Source organism: Pangasianodon hypophthalmus, chromosome 16, assembly GCF_027358585.1.
Source record: "Pangasianodon hypophthalmus isolate fPanHyp1 chromosome 16, fPanHyp1.pri, whole genome shotgun sequence".
NCBI classification, from domain to species: Eukaryota; Metazoa; Chordata; class Actinopteri; order Siluriformes; family Pangasiidae; genus Pangasianodon; species Pangasianodon hypophthalmus.
The window spans coordinates 12,527,754-12,551,307 of record NC_069725.1 but is presented as its reverse complement, the minus strand read 5'-3'; the positions used below and the strand labels follow the sequence as shown (position 1 = coordinate 12,551,307).

The 23,554-nt window shown below is 38.0% G+C and overlaps 1 protein-coding gene across 2 annotated transcripts; it reads right to left on the bottom strand.

Moving 5' to 3' along the window:
- Positions 1 to 27: 27 nt before the first annotated feature.
- On the bottom strand, positions 28 to 18,024 carry sdcbp2 (syndecan binding protein (syntenin) 2). Of its 2 annotated transcripts, none has more exons than XM_053240678.1 (9): positions 17,851 to 18,024; positions 10,500 to 10,551; positions 10,147 to 10,231; positions 8,372 to 8,472; positions 5,947 to 6,105; positions 5,399 to 5,574; positions 3,173 to 3,344; positions 1,502 to 1,593; positions 28 to 765 (listed from the first exon to the last, which is right to left on the bottom strand). In XM_053240678.1, exons 2-9 carry the CDS (start codon positions 10,548 to 10,550, stop codon positions 711 to 713), a joined length of 891 nt encoding a protein of 296 aa, XP_053096653.1. In that variant the 5' UTR covers position 10,551; positions 17,851 to 18,024; the 3' UTR covers positions 28 to 710. The 2 variants fall into 2 exon arrangements, with proteins under 2 accessions (XP_053096653.1, XP_034167806.2); XM_034311915.2 differs by having other exon boundaries at positions 10,147 to 10,237; positions 17,851 to 18,022.
- Between the last annotated feature and the right edge of the window lie 5,530 nt (positions 18,025 to 23,554).

Sequence of the window (23,554 nt, the reverse complement as noted above, 5' to 3'; positions counted from 1 at the left end):
TTAAGCTAGTCAAAATATTACACCATCTTATATCACTATAATTATTTATTTGCTTTTATTACAAGTATGTTGAGGCTATATTTGAATACATTTTAAATGTCATAGAATTTACATAATGGCAGAAAGTGATTTATACATTTCAAAAAGACAACTAAAATGGTATATATATATATATTAAAACAAAGACTAATCAAATCAATCTTGTTTACAGTCTGGCAGTTTAAGTCCTTCTTGGCACATAGGTGTGAATGATAAGCTCTTAACAAGGGAGACTGATGAAACCTGTGCATAGTGGGTGACTTTTCATAGTTTTAAAGTACTGAACTCAATGCCCACAATCCTTATCTGTCTTCGGAAGCCCAGGGACAAACCTATTACTTGTTTTTCTTTGCCCACTAACTAATCAGAAGGTGCAAGTTTAAAAAAAAAAAAGAAAAGAAAAAAAAAAGAAACAAAAGCCAGTAATACTCAGGAATACGTGATGGATTATTATTGTTACATATAAAATACAATTAAACAGTGCAACAGTAACAAGGAAGATAGAAAAAAATAGATATACAAGAACATCTAAAGTAGAAAAAGGCAAATTTCTTATGTTATACATGAAAATGATTGAAGAAAGGATTAATTCTAACACAGACCAGCCATGTGCTAGAAGGGCCTGATGGAGATTGCAGATGTTCTGGAAGGGGCTGAGGTGTGTGAGAGGCTCAAACCTCAGGCACTGAGTGATCCATTGCTGACCTCAGCAGGCCACCTGACATCCTGAAACAAGCAGAAAGGAATTAGCATTCAGCATCCAGAAACAAGCAGAAAGGAATTAGCATTCAGCACCATTTATAACTTAATAATGAATTTCTCAACACAACGAACACAACTAACCAGCGCATTTAATAAGAAAATAAATGCATTTTATTTAAACCTAATTATCTACTAAAGTTTCTCGAGTCTGTAAATGTTATAATGCAAGCAAATGTTTGACCCTAAATAGAAAATACTGGTAAATTCTGTCACCCTTGCCTTTTCAAGCAACACTTTATTTCATTTTCTGTTCATTTTCCTACCCTTGTCTTGCAGCATATTAGGAAAATCCATGATCAAAACTGCCAATTCATTGTTCTAAATTTCAGGATTTACTCAAGACTCTTTAAATCCAATTAACCTTCACACATCAAGCACTGAATTGTAAGAGTAAATTATCACAAAATTACACACCTTTTTAGTATTTCTCTTTTCGTCTGAATTCAAATAAATGTAAATGTGACCATTTGTCTCCATCCTTAGTACAAACAGGTTTTCAAACCCGTCTAATGAGTGTCAAGCTCATGAGTGACAAGATCTCTTTGTTTGCAGTTTTAATACCCCATAAAATCTTAACAAATGATTGTCATTTCTCTTTAAAAAGATCAGTAGGTAACATCAGAAGAATCTTTTTTAGACTTGTATGCCTGACTAACAAAGCTCAAAGTACTACTATTGGTATTGCTAATAGTGCTCTAACCTCTTAATCATATGTTCATAGATGATCTTGGGCATGATGGTGATGGTCATGGTAGTGGGAGATGATGTCAGGATGTCTTTAATCTGCGGATCCTGCAAACAGAGGCAACATAAGCAATTAAATCCAGTACTGCTTGAAGTGATGTCTTGGTGAAACACACAAAGTTCAATTCAACTGAATAATAATAAGATCATATCAGACCTGACAACCTTTACGTGTTTTGTGTAGGTGCTCTATATTTTATTATATATTTTATAGGTACTCTGGAAGATACGGCTCAAAAATACAGCAGAAGAGCTGTCTTCTTTTGTCACAGTAAAACAGCAGTCAACTCACATGATTGTAACAGAATGATTCATTCACACAGCAGAGTGGATTTGTTTTTTTACAATTTCTACAACAGGACATGTAGACAAGTCACTTGTAGAAGAATAATATCCTATTTTCAAGTGCTTCTATTTTATTTTACTCGCCAGTTAATAGGTAACAAAAGCTGCCCTGGGCAAAGGGATGAATTGGCCTGTTTTTCATATGTATATGCTGATGTAGTGGGCAATATGGCTTTCAAAAAATATCACGACATTTGGGGATGTTTTTGCGATAACGATATTCACTAAATGATATCTCTCAAAATAGTTAATTTTAAATCACTTTATTGTTTTAAAGCCAATCCTCCAATCTTAAGTACAAATTCTACTAAATGTACACTAAATTATAATGTTCACATTTTCAGTGTAACAGTAAAATATTATATTGTGATGTGAACATTAACTGATGCTCTTGACCTGTATCTGCATGATGTTATGCATTGTGCTGCTACATGATTGGCTGATTGGATAACTGCATTAATGAGCAGGTGCACAGGTGTTCCTATTAAATTGGACAGTAAGTGTATAAAACCCTTCCAATCTGAATAAATAAATAAATAAACATTTGCCTTCAAACGAAATAGAATAATTCCTGCTAAACACCACTGCAGTTTAATACATACAGCTCCACAGCTCCACACAGTGCGCTACTGAAGTTATTGTAGCCGCTATCTTGGCACAGCATTTGTTATACATTTGCTGCAAACTGTTTGCAAGAAGCATTTCCTTTCCTGGGATGTTGTACCTTGCATCTAATTTACTAATGGGCTGCTTAAATCCTTCCTTTTCCACCGTTTGGATAGGCATGGCCTTAGCTAACCACAACCTGACTGCCTCTGCAATTTCATTCCACTGCTTGCTTTTTTTTGTCATATGGAGTGCCGCTTGAGAATGCTCCAGCTATGGTTGCCTGAGTAACTACATTTGGTTTGGCTTGGCTTGTTGGTTATCAAACTTTTTAGCTTCACATCAGTGACTCGTGCGATGCTTAGCACTCCTCACACTCGCATGGGTGCCTTTGTTGTAGGCGGTGAAATAAATTCGATTTGTTGCCACCTTTTGTGGTCAGAGTACTTTTGCATGTTTTCCTAATTTCTATCGTTTGTTTGGAGTCTGCTCTACTGTATCCGAAAAACTTCAACACCACTAACGTAGCTCCCCTTTCAGGAACTAATTCGTCCTCAGTGCCAGCTTGTAAAATCCTACAAACACAACTGTTATTCAGTGTAGCATACATGTTACTGCAGTTTAACCCTTCGGTCACTCAAAAACTATAGTCAAGTCAAAATTCTTGCGCAGATACCTTGAGTCCAATGACATTCTGGCCATTGATCTCGCAAATATAGTGATCAGTGAGAAGGCCATTGCGGGCAGCTGAACCATCCTTCACCAGAGATGTGATACGGCCAGACTTAAAGATGAAGCCAACATGGCCAGTGCTGTCCTTATGCATGGTGATTGTGCGCTGGAAGGGCCTGTGAGCAAAAACAACAAGAAAAATATCAGACAAAAAAATAATACTGTAAGAATTGGTAGACCTCTGCACCAGCATCAGACATGATACTGTACTCAACCTACTTATATTAAAGTATCTTCCTTTTAATCAAAGCAGTGAGTTATACTGTTTATGTTCATAAGGATCATGATAAAGATGTCCACAGGGTGGAACCAAAGCTACCATGCTAGATGCTATTAGATGCAAAGTACCTCATAATCCTTGTTTTGTAAATTATGTTTAACTAAAATTTCCCAGACGTCATGGTGACACCATTAACACTTAATCGCCCATTGTGTGCATCACTGTAAAGGGACAAAACCTGAATGTACTCACACCAGCATGAGCTCACAGTTGTTTGCAATCTACAAATATTGACTTGAACCACTACAGGCTTTGACATGTGCTGCTTGCCTTTTATCACTTTAACCTAGCTAATTAACAGCCATTTCCTGAGTTGAAGCGCGTGTGTTAATGCAGAGCAAACACTAAAATTTGCAGAACAGGGCATACACCAGGACCAGGGTTGCGACCCTCTGAGCTAGGTTATGGAGATGAAAGGCAAGCACCATATGTAGTGATGCATGGCCTCACCAATTCTTTGGAAAGCAAACAGTCTAGATTATACACTCACTTAGTACTTTATTAGGAACACTATTCTAATACTGGGTAGGGCCTCCCTTTGCTCTCAAAACAGTCTCAATTCTTTGTGGCATGGATTCCACAAGATGATGGAAGCATTGCTTTGAGATTCTGGTCTATGTTGACATGACTGCTTCACACAATTCATGCAAAATTTTCAGGTGCACTTTCATGCTGCGAGTCTCCCATTCTACCACATCCCAAAAGTGTTCTATTGGATTGAGATCCAGTGACTAGGAAGGCCACTGAAGAACACTGAATTCATGGTCATGTTGATGAAACCAATTTGAAATGACTTTTGCTTTTTGACCTGGTGTATTATCATGCTGGAAGTAGCCATTAGAAGATGGGTAAATTGTGGCCATGAAGGGATGCACATGGTCAGCAAAAATACTCAAACAGGCTGTGACATTCAAGCGATGACTGGTATTAATGAGACAAAAGTGTGCCAAGAAAACATTCCCCACACCATTACACCACCTGTACCAGCCTAGACTGGTGACACAAGGCAGGTTGGGTCCATGGGTTCATGCTGTTGGCACCAAATTTTGACCCTACCATCTGTGTACCTTGGCAGAAATTGAGATTCATCAGACCAGGTTACATTTTTCCAGTCTTCAACTGTACAGTTTTGGTAAGCCTGTGCCCACTGCAGCCTCAGCTTTCTGTTCTTGGCTGACAGAAGTGGAACCTGACAAGGTCTTCTGCTGTTGTAGCCCATCAGCCTCAAGGTTTGATGTGCTGTGAATTCTGAGATGCTTTTCTGCTCACCACAATTATATAGAGTGAGTTACTGTTGCCTTCCTGTCAGCTCGAACCAGTCACTGACCTCTCTCATCAATAAGGCATTTCTGCCCGCAGAACTGCCACTCACTGGATGTTTTTTCTTTATTGCATCATTCTGAGAAAACTCTAGAGACTGTTGTGAGTGAAAATCCCAGGAGATCAGCAGTTATAGAAATATTCGAATCAGCCCGTCTGGCACCAACAGTCACGCCACGGTCAAAAAATCACTGCAATCACATTTTTTTCCCATTCTGAGGGTTGATGTGAACCTTACCCAAAGCTACATGGCCCATATCTGCATTATTTTATGCATTGCACTGCTACCACACGATTGGCTGATGAGATTATTGCATTAATGAGTAGGTGTACAGGTGTTCCTAATAAAGTGCTCAGTGAGTGTATACTACAATGTGCTTTTAGTTGGTTATTTCAAACTGGCCATTTTATATTCATGTCTGTTATGTATTTGGTATAGATGACAAAATAATGTATCACTGTTTAACAAAATATAATGACAAAATAGTCATCATGCTTTATTATTATTTTTTTAAAAATCCTTATCTCACACTAATTATATAGAGTGGAAGGTTTAGTGACTGGACTGACCTATCACGAACCACAAGCTCAATGCGCTGTTCAGCTGCTGCCTTCAGAGCCTTGTGGGCTTTATCTGTGCTCCAGCCGGCACAGTTCTGCCCGTTGATCTGCAGCACTTGGTCTCCGAAACGCAGACCAGCCAGAGATGCAGGTGAATTCGCCTGCACCAGTTGAATGAACACACCCTAGAGGGAAAAATGGGTCGTTTAAAACTAGAATTCATTACAGAACATCTGATAAGTGACTGTCATTTCTCCTGGAAAGACAGCTGGGTTCAAGTGAAGGATCATGGGTATCCCTCACATCGTGCCAGATTTTGATTGTGTTTGTTTGCCCTGTCATACAGTGAGAAATGAATGTACAATTCTCATGTGCAACAGAATAATCTGAATGCACACATGACTTCACCCCTGGAATCAAGTCATAGTCTGGCAGTTCTGTGATTAGTCATTAGTAATTTATCTCGTCACTGGTGCAAGATTTGCATTCAAATCCAAACTGATGTGTAGCCTTACCCACTAGGTCACTGCTTGCTAGTAAATATAAGATTTACTCACGTTATCAATTTCTCTTAGCCGCAGGCCAACCTTGCCATCCTGGTCCTTGCAGAGGATGACCTCTCTCAGGCCTGGGCGAATTTCAGCTCTCCTGATGCCCACGTCAGCACCCGTCACTGGCCGCGCCATGCCGCCTACACCTGATGGCAATGCAACTTGCTGCAGAGAAAAAGAAAAAAAAAAGGTGAGAGCAAGACACCGTTATAGCAAACATGAAGAGGAAAGTCATGACACTGCTGATTTTTCTGCTAATACAGGGTAGGCAAGGCCAATGATTACATTCTTAAGGAAAAGGTATATTACTACCAACTGCACTATGTAGTGTGACCTACATCTGATGTCTGTTTACTTCTGACATGTTCCTCTCTATAATGATCTCCTACCAGCACCTTTTTCATTACTTCTGATATATTTGTACATATTGACACTTAGCATATTGACATAACACTTAGCATACATTATATATGTAGTATGCAAACAGTTTTTTAAGCATATAAATTTTCTTTAATCAGATAATCAGATGTAACATTAGTCTACTTAGTGCACTTTGTAACTACGGCTTGTTTTTTATGCATGGAGTAATGCCAAAAATGTGAGTTTATGATGTATGTCATCATGTGAAAATGAGCAGTAAGGTTTCAACCTCATTATTAGAGAAAAAGTTTAATCTGTGTTTAGTTCAATCTATGGGAGTGCAGAACAATGAGTGAAAGATCACAGCTGATATTTTTGTTCTAAAAAAATGAGATACACTTGTTTTTAACAGGCAGTAAATCATAATCTCTCTATACTATAAATGTCAAAGTAAACATATTTTGACATATAACACTGATGACCATTGCTTGATAGTGTTTTGTTTAAAATTAACTGTAAACCTCTTGGTGAGGCAGTCTTTGAATATTAGCTTCTCACTCTGCCCTGAGCTCATCAGCTGGAGTAAAAAGAAGCGAAATTTCATAGAGGAGAACTAAGCTAATGAGAATAACAAAGAGAGACCAAACACAACACCAGGAACAGTGCATAGGGGAAGATATTAACAGGAGCTAATCAGATATGTTGTCATGCTACATTGTGTAATCTGCCACAAAGTCCACGGTGGCAGATCCTTCAGTGGAGATGGACAAAGCCATTAACTGCAGATACTGGCTTTATGTGGGTCTGAGTGTATGCATAGCCTGAGATTGCGTTCATGTGGGCGTAAACACCCACACACACCCATGTTTGCTGATCTCACATGCTCTAGGTGTATGAGTCAGTCTAGGATTGGGAGATGTGACCAAAATATCACATCACTAAATATTTCACATAATTGAAGGTATTATAGTATTTGACTATATTTTATTTTCCAAAGCAGCTTACATGATAAAAGTATGACCTATGGACACTAACATTTTCTGTGGTTTTTGAAGACTGCCTTTTCAAATATTCACCGTATTCGCTCACAAAAAGATTGGATGCGTTTCTCCCTTTGCAGTAACTCATACTTTGCACAGCTCGCGTATAATATTCTTTTGAACAGAACATCTCTTTCTTTAAAAAAAAAAAAAAGTGTCCACACTACACATTAAATCATAATGCTTGTAAACATACAGATTGGCAGTACTTCAGAGTAGAGAACTCATGTCATCGGTGGAGGTAGCTTGTTTTAAGTAGTAGGTAAATATACTCATACGACACTGAACCAAAAGCTTGCTTGCCTTTCACTCTGCTTCCAGCTTTTACTTCTGCAATAAGCAATTTTTAATATGTAATGGAAAATACTCTTGATAAATGTATACCTCTTAGCCCTGCATTAGTCCTGTGTCCTCTATTTACAAGAACACAGTATTTCAAAACATGGGATGAGGAGGCAGCCTATCTGAGTCACACTATACCACGTCAACTTCCCTTACATGCAATCAGTTAGTTGAAGCGAGTTATCTGAGAGAAGAACGTCACAAGACAAAGAAAATTATATTAAAAGTTGAGGAAAAATAAAGCACTCTGTTAAATGGTTAAAGGTTAAAGGGTTCACCATTTTATATTTCTGAGTGTGGATACATTACTTGATTTTTCAAAGCACATTAGCACATGTTAAAAAAAGTTCATAATCTCATACGATGCGCTGACACCCGAGACTCAATCTTCACCTTTCTAAAAATGCTTCCGCATATCATTATTATACATTTTTTAGCTTAGATTATTCTACTATACAATTCCATGTGAATGAGCTGTTACTATAGAAATGATAACACCTTAGAATGAGCACATTAATGTAAACAAATCATGTCAGACCCCAGATGTAACTTGAAAGAGCTCAAGCACAGCTGAGGAAATAACCCTGATAAGCACATGACTTTCATAATATCAAATTTAAACACAGGCTGTATAATACAGCCTAAATTACTGCAAGCAAACACACACACACTTACTCACACACACTTACATTATCCGCAGCTGGGATGAGAGCCAGGTTCTTCTGCACCTCATCACTGGTGAGACTGAGTCCCATGTACTCTCCTAGCTCCTCCAGGTTTGGGTACAGACCTTGAAGAATCAGAGAAGTAAAGACAAAAAAGGTCATAAGTTCCCAATATTTTGCTCACAGATGAATATGAAAAATAATAGCTTTTAGTGTCTCATCTGCAAAATGAATGAATGAATGAATAAATTCCACTTTTATTTGTGATCAGTATTTATTTTTGTTATTGATCAACCAGGATATATGTTGACATATATTAGAAAAGTAAAGTAGGCTTCTACAAACCTCAGTGTCACACGTAAGTAATAGCAATGCACTACATTTAGGTACATGATTCACTTCATTTTTTTCTCAAATTGCGGTTGCAGTATCTAATTTACACAGTCCCAATTACTGCAACATTACTGTAAGATGCTGCTGGTGCATTTTTGCTTTTCACTTTCTTGTTCTGATACCTAAAATTACATATTACAACATTATACTAGTGTCATTACTGATATTTCACAACCTTATTGAATCTGCCACACATATAATCACTATCTACATTTAGCTGTGGACAAAAGAAAAATGAACGTTTGGGATGTTTTTGACCTGCCAATTCAGTAAAACGCGTTACAGACATTTCTCATTGCCAGTTGTGCCACATCACCTGTGATATACAACAAACTTTAGAAATTTCTTGTAAGTTAAACACAGGTTTTCAAAAATGCAGAGCAAGAGGACTGGGCATTCTGTGAAGCTTGTGTATGACAAATCAGAAATGTTCAAACATCTTAGTGGAATCCTCCAACCAAGTAGTGAGAAAGTCATTAAAAAAAAATCCCGGGTTTCTACAGTGTATGCATACCTTCTCTTATCCAGCATTCCCACATGATCCCATTACAATTCTAATAGTGTAGCAGACTGACATTAAGCAGAGAGCCTTTGTCAGATTTATGAAAGGACCTGAGCAAAACATTAACAGCATTGAATGAATAATTAACATCTCGGGTCACATGGGAGAAACTGATGAGTGGAGCACACAGTGTTGTTATGGGTGCTGAAAGAGAGTGAGACACAGCTCAACAGAACAACAGAGAGAATAAGTGGAAAAAAGTGAGAGGCTTAGAAGACATGGCACCAGCCCCCTTCTTCCCAAGTCCAGCAGTACCAACACTAATCTTTAAAAAAAAAAAAAAAAAAAAAACTCTCCCCTCCGTCCTTCATACACAGAGCTGCCAATGAAGTCTCCATGACTACATAGAGTTACTTCAGCTTAGAGTAAACAAAAGCCCCACAGTCCCTGATGGCAACCAATCCTGTGTGAGAGAGAGAGAGAGAGAGAAGAGAAGAGAAGAAATAAAGAACTCCCTCTTCTCCCCTCATATTCACACATTCTCTTGCTCTCCGTCTCTCTGAGTTTTTTTTACACCTGGATGTAAGTGGACTCTAGTGGCACACTTGCCTCTAAAGGAGAGAGGAAGTGGAAACATAAGAACCTAAACGGAAAAAAAAAAAAAAACATGCATTTTTCATGCTATTATTGTTATTATTATTGAGGCATTTTTAATCCATTATTGCATAACCACCAGACAACAATTTCAGAGCTTTCATCTTAGTCTCTCATTCAGCCCGCACAACAAGAAAGGCACAAGAAAGGAAAAAGAAGGGGGAGAGAGGACAAAAATGGCAAGCATGCATTCAGAAGACCCGGAATTTTTAAAAAAAAAAAAAAAAAGGAGGGGGAGCTGATGCCTTACTTGAGCTTGGCATGCCTTGCGTGGCAGGCTGGTAGGTGCCCTCAGTGATGGCTGGAGCAGAGGAGGTGGACTGGGCAAACTGCGCCTGTGCCTTCCAGAGAAGATATTCATTTACATAAAAGATATTAATTCAAATACAGCATAGAGAAGGACTGGTCTTTCAGTCCTTACTTTCGTTATAGAACTTTTGCCATTCTGAAATAAGAAGCAAAATTGAGGAACACTACTCCCTATGTTTTTTTTTGTTTTTTTTTAAACAAGTCTAGCTGTTTCCTGTTCAAACCAGTATTACAATGTTTCAGTCATTATTTTAAAAAAACAAGAAAACTTCATAACTTATAATACTTCATTACCCTCATGACCTTGTCCACCTTCAGGTCCTCTAGGGATGGATAGAGTGACATTCTGCAAAAAGAAAAAAAAAAGGAAAGATGTCAAAAATAGGTAATAGGGACATTTTAAAATTAAGATTGTTTAAAATAAATAACATAACATGGGCCTATTAACAATGAATGTAGTCATTACATGCACTTGACATGAAACTTGGCTTACTTGGCATAATATGTATTGTTTAGGCAGTGAACAAAATTAAGTAAGACACAATGTAGGCGGCGTTATTTAGCTGTGCTCCAAAACTTTTAGATCTACTGGCTGACTCCTTCACCAAAATACTGTCAGCGTGCTACATAGTCTCTCAGGCAGATCACGGCACAGATGGTCCATTGCACTTACACAACAATAAGCCACCCTCTTCCGGTTTGATTTCTTCTCAAAACTTCATGCACAAACAACATTTTAGATCAAATGCAACATTCTGGTTATTTAATTTAAAAAAACTGCAGCCTTTTATAACTTGTGTAACTAATTATTTGTAAATGTGATATACACAACTATCACCCCACTGCCCCATTTATTTACCACCAGTGATGATCTAAAAGATCTAATAGAGTTTTGTCGTGTTCAGTGTTTTAACCGATGAGCCTCCAGTTACTTATTTTGTACATACATTGCAAACAGCAAGTTTTGTCTCTTTTGAAGAAACTGTCGTACTGACAGAGGCATGATGCTGTGTTCTGGTAATGCTGGAAAAATGGCTCACAAATTCAGTGTCAAGCAGGCAGCATTATAGTTTTACCAATTACTTGTTTTTAATTTTATCTCCTTGTAACTATAAATCCTTGCAACCAAGAGAAAGAGTCAACTACTTTCTTTTAAACCAGTGGTTACTGTGAGCTAACATGACATTTCATGTAGCTATTTTGATTTTTTAGTCTGAAATTATCTGATCCAAAAAAAGAAAAAAAACTGAATGCATATGAAGTACTCAGGAAAAATTTGTCCATTTAAATTTACATGCAAATCACCTCCTTTGCCTAACATTGCAAACAGGATTCAGGCTTAAGCAGCAGAATACTCCATTTAAAAGCACACAGTTGTATAGGATGTTTTTGTATTCTGCAGTATTACAATTTCTCTTCATATTGGCCCAAACATGTTCCAGCATGACAATGCCCCTGTGCACAAAGCAAGGTCCATGAAAACATGGCTAGCAAAGGTCGGTGTAGAAGAACTGGAATGCTGACTGCACCCTAGACCTCCTCACCCAACACCCTTGCCTGACGTCACTGATGTTCTTGTGGCTGAATGAGCAAATCCCCACAACCACATTTCAAATTCTAGTGGAAAACCTTCTAAAAAGAGTGGAGGTTATTATAACAGTAAAGGGGGACCAAATCTGCAATGGGATGTTTAAAAAGCACATATGGGTGTGATGGTCAGGTGTCTACAAACTTTTGGCCATATAGTGTAACTGTCTCTCAGACATTCCACAACATTAAATCTAACTATAAACCGGTGAAATGCACTGCATGTCATTCATTAATCAAGTAAACATTGTAATCACTGGCAAATTGTCATGGTATTAACAGAATAACACACTCCAGACCGGCCGGTTATACTAAAATGATGCGTTTCTGGGTGGTAACTCCACTTCGTGTCATGACACATCACACCACCCTGGTGTGCATTAGTTTCGTAAAACAGCACGCGCTGTCATGGGTTATGTTTATTAGTAGCGCCACCAAAAAAATTCAGGGCGAAATGGTCAAAACGAGCTCTTTCTGTTTTTGGCTCTTTCATTTTTCATCCATTCTATATTGACGTTGCTTCATATATTATGTTAATAGTGAAGATAAATAGAAAGTGATTAAATGTGCTTTTTTTTTTTCTCCTGAGCACTCCTGCTTAACAACTGCGAGCAGCATCAACAGTCAAAATGTTAGTCATGTGGACAGTAGACAACCTACCTGTAAAACAATTATATCAAAATGTGCTCTTACATTTTCTTTTTTAACTGTTTACTAAGCATTACTGCAGAACCACTTAAAAATCCACCAACCAGCTGAGTTTTCACGATTGCCACAGTTCCTGACTACACTGCGGGTAACATTATTACACCCTCTTGTACTCTCCGCAAACCTGAAATGGTGGAAATACTTCTTTTCCTGACTTTTTTAGATAATGGTTCTGAATGATTAAAACTTTATCGTGATATTTAAAAATGGAAAATCACGTGCAGGGAAAAACACATCACACAACCCTATTATGAATTGTGTTTTGTTCTGATATGACAACAAATAATGTTTAAGTAGTTTTGTGAACTGTTAAATGGAATGGGTGAATGCAAAGATTACATTAAGACACAGACAGTTAGTCTAAAATGATTCTTTCACTTTAGGTTTGCTAGGAAGAAATGTAGTTTGAACTACTCCTCTACAGTGTACTGTACATTTTTTTAGGTCAGCTATGGTGTAATGAACAAAGCCTTCTCAGCAGACTGTAGTGAGTCATACACAGCAGCACAGATTCATCTGACAGAGAATGAGGCAAACATTTTAGAGAAATGAAAGTTCATATGCAAAGTCTTTAGACACTGTATCTTGTGACTTAGCGCAATTGTGTACATTTTAGGATCAGCATTAGAAGTGACCTTTCACTGAAACTCCAAAGGCTACACAACTCGACATTGCATTAATGTACACTTAACACATGCAAACACTGACAACAGGCACAGTAAAATGATAAACAGGGACACAGGGGATATAAAAAAGTGAAACAACTAGCAACCAGCAATGAGCCCACACTCCCAGGGCAAAAGTTTGTCTCATTTTAAGTCAGGAAAAGCACTGACATACGGGAAAGCAGCCGGCTGAAAGAAAACATGAACATCTCCAAGGCCAATAGCACTAGCTGACTAACACGGACAGAACAAAACCCTCACATCTGATTAAGGGGTGTCTCTGTATTACACAAGCTGTGTTCTCTATGTATTTTATTACCTAATCAGTATATATTTCTCTGCAGCATGTTATATAACACATTATATAAGCAGTAGTTTAATAGTCAAATAGTTTTAGCACACTAGCTAAAATACATAAATACCCACATCTGGGTCAGCAGACACCCACACTTGCACAATACAACAGAGTAATAAATAAATATTAAAAAAAAAAAAAAAATACTGAGAAGCACAAACACTGAAAGTCATAAGCTGACTGTCATGAGATCTGTAGCTAAACAACTTCACAACTGGGTAAAGATACAAATTCTACCACAAGGATAAACTAGCTGAATCATTCACTAGCATCTCAACAAATTAGAGAATAAATAAATGCCTTACGTGTTCATACGTATCCTAATATTTAAGTTGTTTCCTCTTTCATGTTCATACTCATCAGAGTAACTCACAACAGCTCATGCAACATAATATTAGAGTATTTTCATGTCCCCTGACTCAATCTTTTTTTTTTTTGTCATTTTCAACACACGGATTAGAGCAGCACAATGACACAGCGGGAAGTGTTGCCACCTCACAGCTCCCCGATTTGAGCCTGAGCTCCGGGCATGCTCTCACTGTGTCCACAAAACATTTCAATGTGAGGATTGGCTACTTTAATTTTCCCCAAGTTGTGAGTATGTGTGTGTGTGTGTGTGTGTGTGTGTGTGTGTGTGTGAATGAGTATATGTGCATGGTGCCCCATTCAGGGTGTGTTTCTGGGACAGGCTCCAGATCCACTGCAATCCTGACCAGGACAAAGCAGTTACTGAAGATAAATGAACAGGAATGAACAAACAAATCATATGCAGTGCAGCTTTAACATTTCCTGAGTACTGGTAGTGTATAATATGAAGGTTTGCAGGCACTTACTCATTAGCTTTCAATCCCCATTGATGCCTAAGCTTCAATGTGCACTGGGGCCCCTGGTGGGTTATGCACATGAAACGGCTTAGTGGCTTACTTCATTCTTGAACACGGTTGTTTCTGTGATGTAACTGTGAGTCAGTATGATATACGAGCGATTCAGAAATCTAACCAGGTATTTACACCTCTTTTTCTCCTCTGTGTGAATGAGAAGCATGTTGTTAGTGATGTGCTCTGTGCTCACACTCATGATTTAAACCCATACTGGTAAACAGAGTTGCACAAAGCATTTTAATTACTACAAAACTGTAAACAATTCAATTCTACAACTTTTGATTATGTTATTGAAGTAGGCTGGCCTGGAGATTTCACCCCTGACCTTCCAGAAGGATTATATTGTGTGAGGCCTAGGGCTAAATTAGATGTGATGGATTAGCAGCCAAAAAGGCTTTAACATCTGCAAATTTTCACACAGATTTTACGTATTGAATTTAAACCATATTCTAATTGCAAAGTTTTCCACCCACAGAACAAAAATATCTTAACAAAATTTTAAATCTGAAATCTCAATTTAAAATGGAAAATAAACTTTTGTATTGATTGTCCATTCAAGTGCATTATCCTGAATGGACAGGTCTTCAGTACAGCAATGATTCAGCATACTGCTGTCTGAGATGTATGCAGCCATTTTATAGATTCATTGGTATACTGCGAAAGAAGTGCATTATCAGCAAAACCTCAATTAACACTGTGCCAATTTTCCTTTAAACTGATTCAGGAAGTGCATGAGAGGACAAACAGGAAACTCATCAGGAGAGTCACAGTTGATAACCATCATCTAAGACCACCCCCTGTCATTATCACAAACAGATGAAAGGTTTAGTGATACAAATGTATATCTGGATTTTGATACAGAGTCTCTGTGGTAAATTCTTTCAGTAAGAGGTCTTATATGACAAGATAAGATGAAAACATGGTTATAAGCTATACTTCAATTTTTACCTGTCAAACAGTAAATGCGAACTAACTGCATGTAGAAAGTAGGGCTGCACAATATTGAAGAAAAATGCAATATGCAATAACTTGTTAAATAATGTGATGTGTGTGTACATATTTATATATTTAAGAACTGAAAATGACATAACCAACATATATGTTTCATGTTCTTTTAAAGAAGAGAACGCATTCTCTGTTATCTGCATCGCCCTAAAACTTTGACTTTTCGTAGCTTTTTGAAGTATTAAAATCATTCAGTTATCTCAAGCCCTTGCAATATGTATATCATGATATTTACATTTGGAATATTTCGATAATTTCGATATATTGTGCATCCCTGGTTGTGAGCAGGGAACTGAAAAAACATCAGACCACATGTGCCATAATTTGCATAGACTTACGAAAAGCTCAAATTCAATTCAATGTTGCTTGCGGCTGTAGCTGAAATCATGGCTCTGTGTTGTCACTGTGGAACCCTAAAAGATTTTCATGTTTTGTTTATGCTGACTGATTTTTTTTTTTATACTAATATTGACTGTCTTTATATTTTATACTAATATTAGCATTATTTTGATCATTTATATATATATACTTATTGTCATATTTCAGACTGGGATAGAGTGTTTTGTGTTTTGGTATGGGTGCTGTATTTCTCACTCCCTCAGAACAGGTGTCTCAACTGGGAGGCTTAGTTACTTATCACGCTGACCTTACCCGACATTCCACACTGGAAGGAAGAAAAGATGGAGCATTGTGTTAAGCTGGAATAACAACTATTATGGGATGATATCCATCCATCCATTTTCTGTACCGCTTATCCTACACAGTGTCACGGGGAGCCTGGAGCCTATCCCAGGGGACTCGGGGCACAAGGCACACCATGGACAATTTAGAGATGCCAGTAAGCCTACTACACATCATTGGACTTAGGAAGGAAACCCTCGAAGCAGGGGGAGAACATGCAAACTCCGCACACACAGGGTGGAGGCGGGAATCAAACCCTCAACCCTGGTGGTGCGATGCAACAATGCTAACCACTAAGCCACTGTGCCCTTATGGGACGATATAAAACGCTGGAGTAAACTGCTGTATTCAAAACAATTCAAAATGTGTTTCTTTATAAGAGCCATCCAATGAAAACAGCTGTATGTTAATGTGTAAGCAATATACACTTTGTATTTTCCTACTGCAAGCTTGAAGCTTAGAGGTGTAGGTGTCTTATAAGAGTAGCTTCCCGGGCTCGTTATTAATTAAGCTTAATAAAAAATATGTTTGAGCAATTCTGCGTCCTTTTTACCACATTTTCCACCACAGTACATACACGGAAAATGAATGGTCACCTGCTACGTTGTCATGTAGGATTATATTATTCAGGATACTAACAGGATACACCACTAAAACACTGACTGGTTAAAAGACTCATCTGGATCTTGCAGTCTTCTGCAATATCAGAACAGTAATATGCGTTAAACAATAAAAACACTGTGCCACCCTAATGTCCATTTCAGGAAGGCTGAATGAGAGCCTTTCATGACAAATAGTTTTCCCATTGCACAGGACCGAGACTAACGAAGGCCAGAAATGAACCCTTTCAGATGTGATAGTTTTGTCTTTTCCAAAACAGCAACTTCATATGAGTCATGTAATCAAGGGTCTGCGCGTGACCGGATCTGATGATGTCACTCGGGGAAAGTCCCTTCCTGACGTTCTGTAGATCCGAATCTCCTCCTTAACTCTGGAAGCGAAGTCTACAGCTGAGACACCTTCTCATGCCTAACACGTCGCTGGCTTTATTCCGCATTTCCGTTTCATTACGAAGCTTGTGCCACAACCCTTTCCAGACTGTCACCTGACAAAACAAGTCAACTTTTTTCTACCTTCTTTTACCTACAGTTTGGATTTAGAAACGCCCAAACACACACCATATCCAAATCAAACAGCGACCTGTTAGTCAGCTAGCTATTACTTATGCAGCTGGTTTCAGAGTTAGCTGGACAGCTGGGTTTTACTATGGTAATAGCTAGTTAGTTAACTGTTCTACAACCAAAATACACTTCATCCTGTTATTATTTACGCTACATAACTTTTTACAAGGATGTCGTTGTGACTTAATGTCACGGTTACACTTAAGTAATAAGGGTACACAGTTAAGCACTGATGTTCCTCTAACGTTAGCTAGCTATTTCGGTTGGCTTTACAAACGGAAATACAGTAACATTACATCTTATTAAAATAAGTTCGCTAGATAAACAGATAGATAGCCTTCTTTTAAAAAAAAAGAAGAAGAAAGAAAGAAAGAAAAGAAAAAAACTAATGAACGAGTTGTCATTATATAAATATAAAGACACAACCTCTTTGTTCTACCTAGCTGGTTAGCTCGCTAATTAAGCTCGGGTAGAGTTTCTGCTCCGCTAGCTATATTTACTAGCTGCCCAGTTAACGCTAGCTAGCGTTAACGTTACGGCGTTGACTTAGCTAACTCGATCAAATGCATCAAAATATCTTACGTTTATGGTCCCGAAGAGGCGATTCCTGGTAAAACTGTGAGAGATGTGGATAAGAGACGAGGTAAACGTAGACAAAGCCCGATTGAGGTTTGTGTGTCTGTGCTTCGAGGAGGAATGGAAACTCCACCGTTAACTTCCTGCTCGGGTGTGTGACGTGTTTGTTGACTGGGCCGGCGGTGCCTAAAATAAGCGCATTAGTCACTGCTGCAGTTGCTTTAACTTTATAGCTTTATTGATCAGGATGATTCGTCATATATGAAAGGGAGGAGACGCCGACTGAGCATTGCAGTGTGTTATTCAACTGGATGAACCAGTTGACTTTAAGACAGCCTATAAATATTCCAACAGATGAAACAAAGGTTTTAGGCTAATTACATTAGGTGCGTAATACAGTCACACACACACACACACAAATAATCTTGTTGCCTTCAGTGGAATTAACATTGCAACATTTCAAGTTTTCAGTTCACACAGAGATGTGATTCACTCATAATAGCAAGGATACTGACAAGAATATAAACAAGGATATTCCAAGTTCTGTTAAGCTGGCTTTATTATTATTATTATTTTTTTTTTTTTGCAAAGAAAAGGAAGTCAGCAAAGCTGTAGACAAGGATATTCCAAGATTTGTTAAGTTGCTGTATTTTTTGCAAAAAAAAATGTAGTCAACAAAGAAGCCACACTCTCAGTAAATAATAATATTAATAATAATAATAAATTGCTCTGCAGCCTCAAAGATTTTCTCCTTTTTTCTCTGGAAAGATGCAGTTGAATGCCACTTGATGTTGAATTTCAGACTAGTATATAGCATAGTATAGGTTAAATTCAGCAATCCCAACCTATCTGAGAAACGCCCTGGCAGCACACAGGGACAGTTACACTGTTAAATGTAAATAGACATCTAGAAAAATGTATAGCTGAGTGAAAATTAATGATGATGTTAACTGTTACACTTGAAGAGGCAGGTTTATCATGAAACCAAGCAGTCACTGTTTAACATATGATTTATGGGTATATGTACAATATCACTCTGAGTTTCCATTAATGGCATACAGACATTAGAGTCATGGTTGCTCAGCTGTTATTATTAGCTGTGTTATTCCCTCATTATTTCCCTTAGAAGTAAGCAGATAAAAGGTCTAGAGTTGATTTCAGGTGTGGCATTTGCACTTGGAATCTGTTGCTGTTAGCTCTCAATAAGAAGTCCAAAGAACTGTCATTGCCAGTGAGGCAAGCAATCATTAGGCTGAAAAATCAACACAAACCACACATTAGGTGTGGCCAAATCAAATATTTGCTACATTCTTTAAAAGAAAGAATGCACTGGAGAGCTGAGGGACACCAAAAGGCCCAAAAGACCACAAAAAACAGCTATGGTGAATGACAGAAGAATTGTTTCCCTGGTGGACACATCAAGAACACCTTCCAGGAGGTAGGCGTATCTTTGTCAAAGTCAATAATCAAGAGAAGCCTTAACCAGAGTAAATACGGAGTGTAAACCATTAGTAAGCCAGATTGGTAAGTCAGAGTCAAACAAATGATTCAAAACCCATTGGATGGCGCTTAACAGTGCGGATGGACAATGACCCGAAGCATACTTTGAAACCAACCCAAGACTTTTTTTAAGGCAAAGAGATGGTATGTTCTGCAATGGCCAGGTCAATCACCTGACCTGTATCCAGTTGAGCATGTGTTTTACTTCCTGAAGGCAAAACTAATGGCAAAACAACCAAAGAACAGGCAGGAACTGAAGACAGTGAAGCATCACCAGGGAGGAAACCAGCATCTGATGATGTCTGGGAGTCATTGACTTCAAAGGATTTGCAACCAAGTATTAAAAATGACAGTTTAATTTATGATTATGTTAGTTTGTCCAATTACTTTTGGTCCTTTAAAAAGGGCTGTGTATATATAGTGTTGTAATTCCTACAGCTTTCAAATGATTTGGGTGTAAATACCCTCAATTTAAAGCTCAAAGCTTGCACTTCAAGATCATATACAGTATTTAACGTCAACTCTAATATACTGTGGTAGACAGATAAAATAACAATAAATTTATCATTGTCCAAATATTTATGGACCTGACTGTATACCTTTCACATGTAGAAATCAGTTTGACCTGAACGTCATGTAATTATTCCCACAGTTTCAACACAGATGTAGAGATGGATCAAAATTAACACAGAATTTTAAAAATACTCATACAGTTGCAGTACAAATACCAACAGTTCAGGGTCATCCATGTCCTTTGTTTCAGAGATGTTAAAATCTATGGTTTAGCGGTAGAATTTTACTTGGTTGACTCTTTCCTACTGTGATGTGGGAGACACCCAAAAAGTGTGTTTTTTTGTTTTTTTTTCTCAACTAAAGCAGCAGTCAGACCAATCACAAATAAAATTCACTTGTTGGAAAAGCCAGTTTGCTGACAGGGAAAAGAACGCTGGGCACGACAGAGGCATGTGCTTTGTACTTTTGCTTTGGAGCAGATTGACTTTATCTAGATGAATTTTGACCTGTAAATTCCCGAGCCTTGGTCTTGTGAGCCAGTGGAAATCACATGCCATCAGGACTGCCTGTAATCGCATGATTTTTGAATTCCAAGTGAGGAAAACATCATGGTTAAAATCCACTGTGGAATCTTTGATGCACTATGCCATCTCCAATACAAATAGAGGCGAGTCTGCAACTCGCTATGAGATTGCTGCAGCCCTATGCCAGGCCCATAGCTACAGGACCTTTCAGTTCCTCATACAAATGATAGATACACTCAGTTTTAGAACCACAAAGCAAAGAAGTGCAAATCTGATGACACAAGATGATTTTTGTAGTGACTGTCTCTGCTAGCTTTATTTTTTCCTTCAACATATATTTTTCATAAACATTAGCATACATTTTCCCTAAACTGACAACTAAGACATTGTTAGGTGTTAGATGTAGGTAGAATTTAGTTAACTAATTAATTTGTGTGCTTAATATTTTGCTGTATTGCCTGTAATACTTTGTCTAAATACTTTTACCAGTAAAACTAAACTTGGCTAGACGTACCTAACCCTGTACATAGCAATGTGCCGTGAGGTTACAGCCTAGTATTATTCAGTAACTGTGACAGCCACATTTATGTACACAATAGAGTTTTTTATTATCATTATCATAATTCTTCTGTAGTGCTGAAAAATTGAAGCATTTTCATTATGTCCTCAGAGTTGCGAACACTTGGGCGGCGTCCCAAACCACATACTACTGTATTAAGTAATTTGTCAGTACACCATTGATAGGCTTCCCCAGACCACCACACATTTTATACAAAAGTTGCACTCCAACTGCTCCAAACTTTAAAACTAAAACTTTAGTAACTTGATTAACAAGTATAATGACATGGTCCACCATTTTCAGCAATTGAATTCTATGCATATAATTCACTCTTTATTCCACTAGTGGACAAGTCAGTGATACACATATTTGTTTCATCTGTACCCTAAATATGAAGAACTATTCTCAGTCAAGTTGCGAAAAATGTGGATACAGGACTGGGACTAAAGTAAGCTGACTGGAGCAACATAATATGACAGCATCTGTCAGTTTTTTTTTTTTGAGTTACAAGTATTTTCGTTGAGAGGACTACCATGCTGAAAGGCATGGGGGAAGTAAAGGAGCCCAAAATAAGCATAACACTGCTTTCTCTAATGCCTACCTCCTCATTTCTCCTTAAACCAACCAGCACATCACAAACTGCTATAATAACAAGCAATCAGATATAACGAAAGCAACATATTAACAGCTGAATTAACAGTTTCATTTGTTCATGTTCAGCATCTCTTACATGGGGTTTTGCTTTGAGGTCATGCTGACAGTGTTAACTGCTAAAATAGTAAATTATGACCATATTTCACCTATTATAATGTATCATGTATGATATGCAGTGCCCTTAACTCTCCTGTTGTGTTCACAAATTTGGCCAAATTGCTTTTTTTTCCCTCTATCATAACTATGATTTTTGCTCATCTGACTGGCATAAAGTTTTACGACTTTTCCAGAATATGCATCTGAACACATTAAATTAATGATAACTGGTTTTGTTGACTTTTCAGTAGTCAGATCTGGTCAGCCATAGAAAATGAATGGGAAAGCCTGTAAGAAAATGCAGAATAATAATTCTCTCTGTCCAACCACACAAATGTAATCTAACCACATAATCTGGGTTACCAGGATCCTGATTTTTATTCCAAATTGGGCTAGTTATGGAACAAGGTTGTGGGTGTCTCACTAGTGGCAGTTTTTTGGGCTAGGTTAAAACTAGTACATGGCCACTAAGATATTGTTTTAAGGCAAATAACTTGAAAATATGACAAAAAGGAATATTGCAGATATTGAAAATCAAAAATTTGTGCACACCACAGTGAACTTTTTTCCCAAGCAAGGACTGAGAAAACAAAGGAAAAAAATCATCTCCCTTTTCAATGGCATAATTTTTGGGCTAATTTCAGGTCTTTTTGTGCAGTTTTTGAGAAGTAGTTGGGCTGGAAAATGTGATAACCTCTGGCGAACCTGGTTATCATTTTTAACCCCAGCTGTGCACCCCAAGGGACGTAAAAATAAGCAACACGTGCATGAAATACAAAAAACACACTTGCAACGCACATGCCCTTGTGACTACACCTGACTAGAGAAGATAACACTTTACTGATCCCAAGGGAAAATTACAGTATTCTAGCAGCATACATAAAAGACAAGCACAAAATACACATAAGAAATAAAGTTGTTGTTCTTTCAGCTGCTCCCTTTAGAGCACATTGAGAGATCATTGGTCTGCTTGTTTGATTTGGCACAGGTTTTACGCTGGATGCCCTTCCTTACGCAACCCTCCCTTTTTATCTGGGCTTGGGACTGGCCATGGAAGTGCACTCCCACTGGCTAGGTTGGCTCCCTGCCCGAGAATCAAATGCAGGCTGCGGCAGTGAGAGCGTGGGATCCTTGGCCGCTAGACCATCAGGGTCCACCTAAGAAATAAAGTAGGAATAAAATAAAGATAAAATAAGATAAAGTAAAATAAATATTGAAAACTTATATTGAAAATATAAAAATGTATGCATAGCATAGATATAAATAGTAAACCTTTATAGTATGTATCATATACACTCACCGTCCACTTTATTAGGAACATTTGTACACCTGCTCATTTATGCAGTTATTTAATCAGCCAATCATGTGGCAGCAGTGCAATGCAGAAAATCCTGCAGGTACAGGTCAAGAGCTTTAGGTAATTTTCACATCAAACATCAGAATGGGGAAAAATGTGATCTGTGACTTTAACTGTGGCATGGCTGCTGGTGCCAGATGGGCTGGTTTGAGTATTCCAGAAACTGCTGATCTCCTGGGATTTTCACACACAACAGCCTCTAGAGTTTACACAGAATGGTGCAAAAAACAAAAAACATTGAGTGAGGGCCAGTTCTGTGGGTGGAAATGCCTTGTTGATAAGAAAGGTCAGAGGAAAATGGCCAGATTGGTTCAAGCTGCCAGGAAGGATATAGTAACTCACATAATCACTCTTTACAACCTTGGTGAGCAGAAAAGCATCTCAGAATGCACAAAACATCGAACCTTGAGGTGGATGGGCTACAACAGCAGAAGACCACATTGGCTTCCACTTCTGTCAGCCAAGAACAGGAATCTGAGGCTATCATGGGCACAGACTCACGCAAAC

Coding starts and splice junctions, on each gene's coding strand:
- sdcbp2 (XM_034311915.2), bottom strand. CDS start 10,550: ATGTCACTCTATCCATCCCTAGAGGACCTGAAGGTGGACAAGGTCATG. Junction 5,575..5,946: donor GGCTAAGAGAAATTGATAAC/GTGAGTAAATCT, acceptor TTTTCCCTCTAG/GGTGTGTTCATTCAACTGGT. Junction 766..1,501: donor TATGAACATATGATTAAGAG/GTTAGAGCACTA, acceptor TGCTTGTTTCAG/GATGTCAGGTGGCCTGCTGA.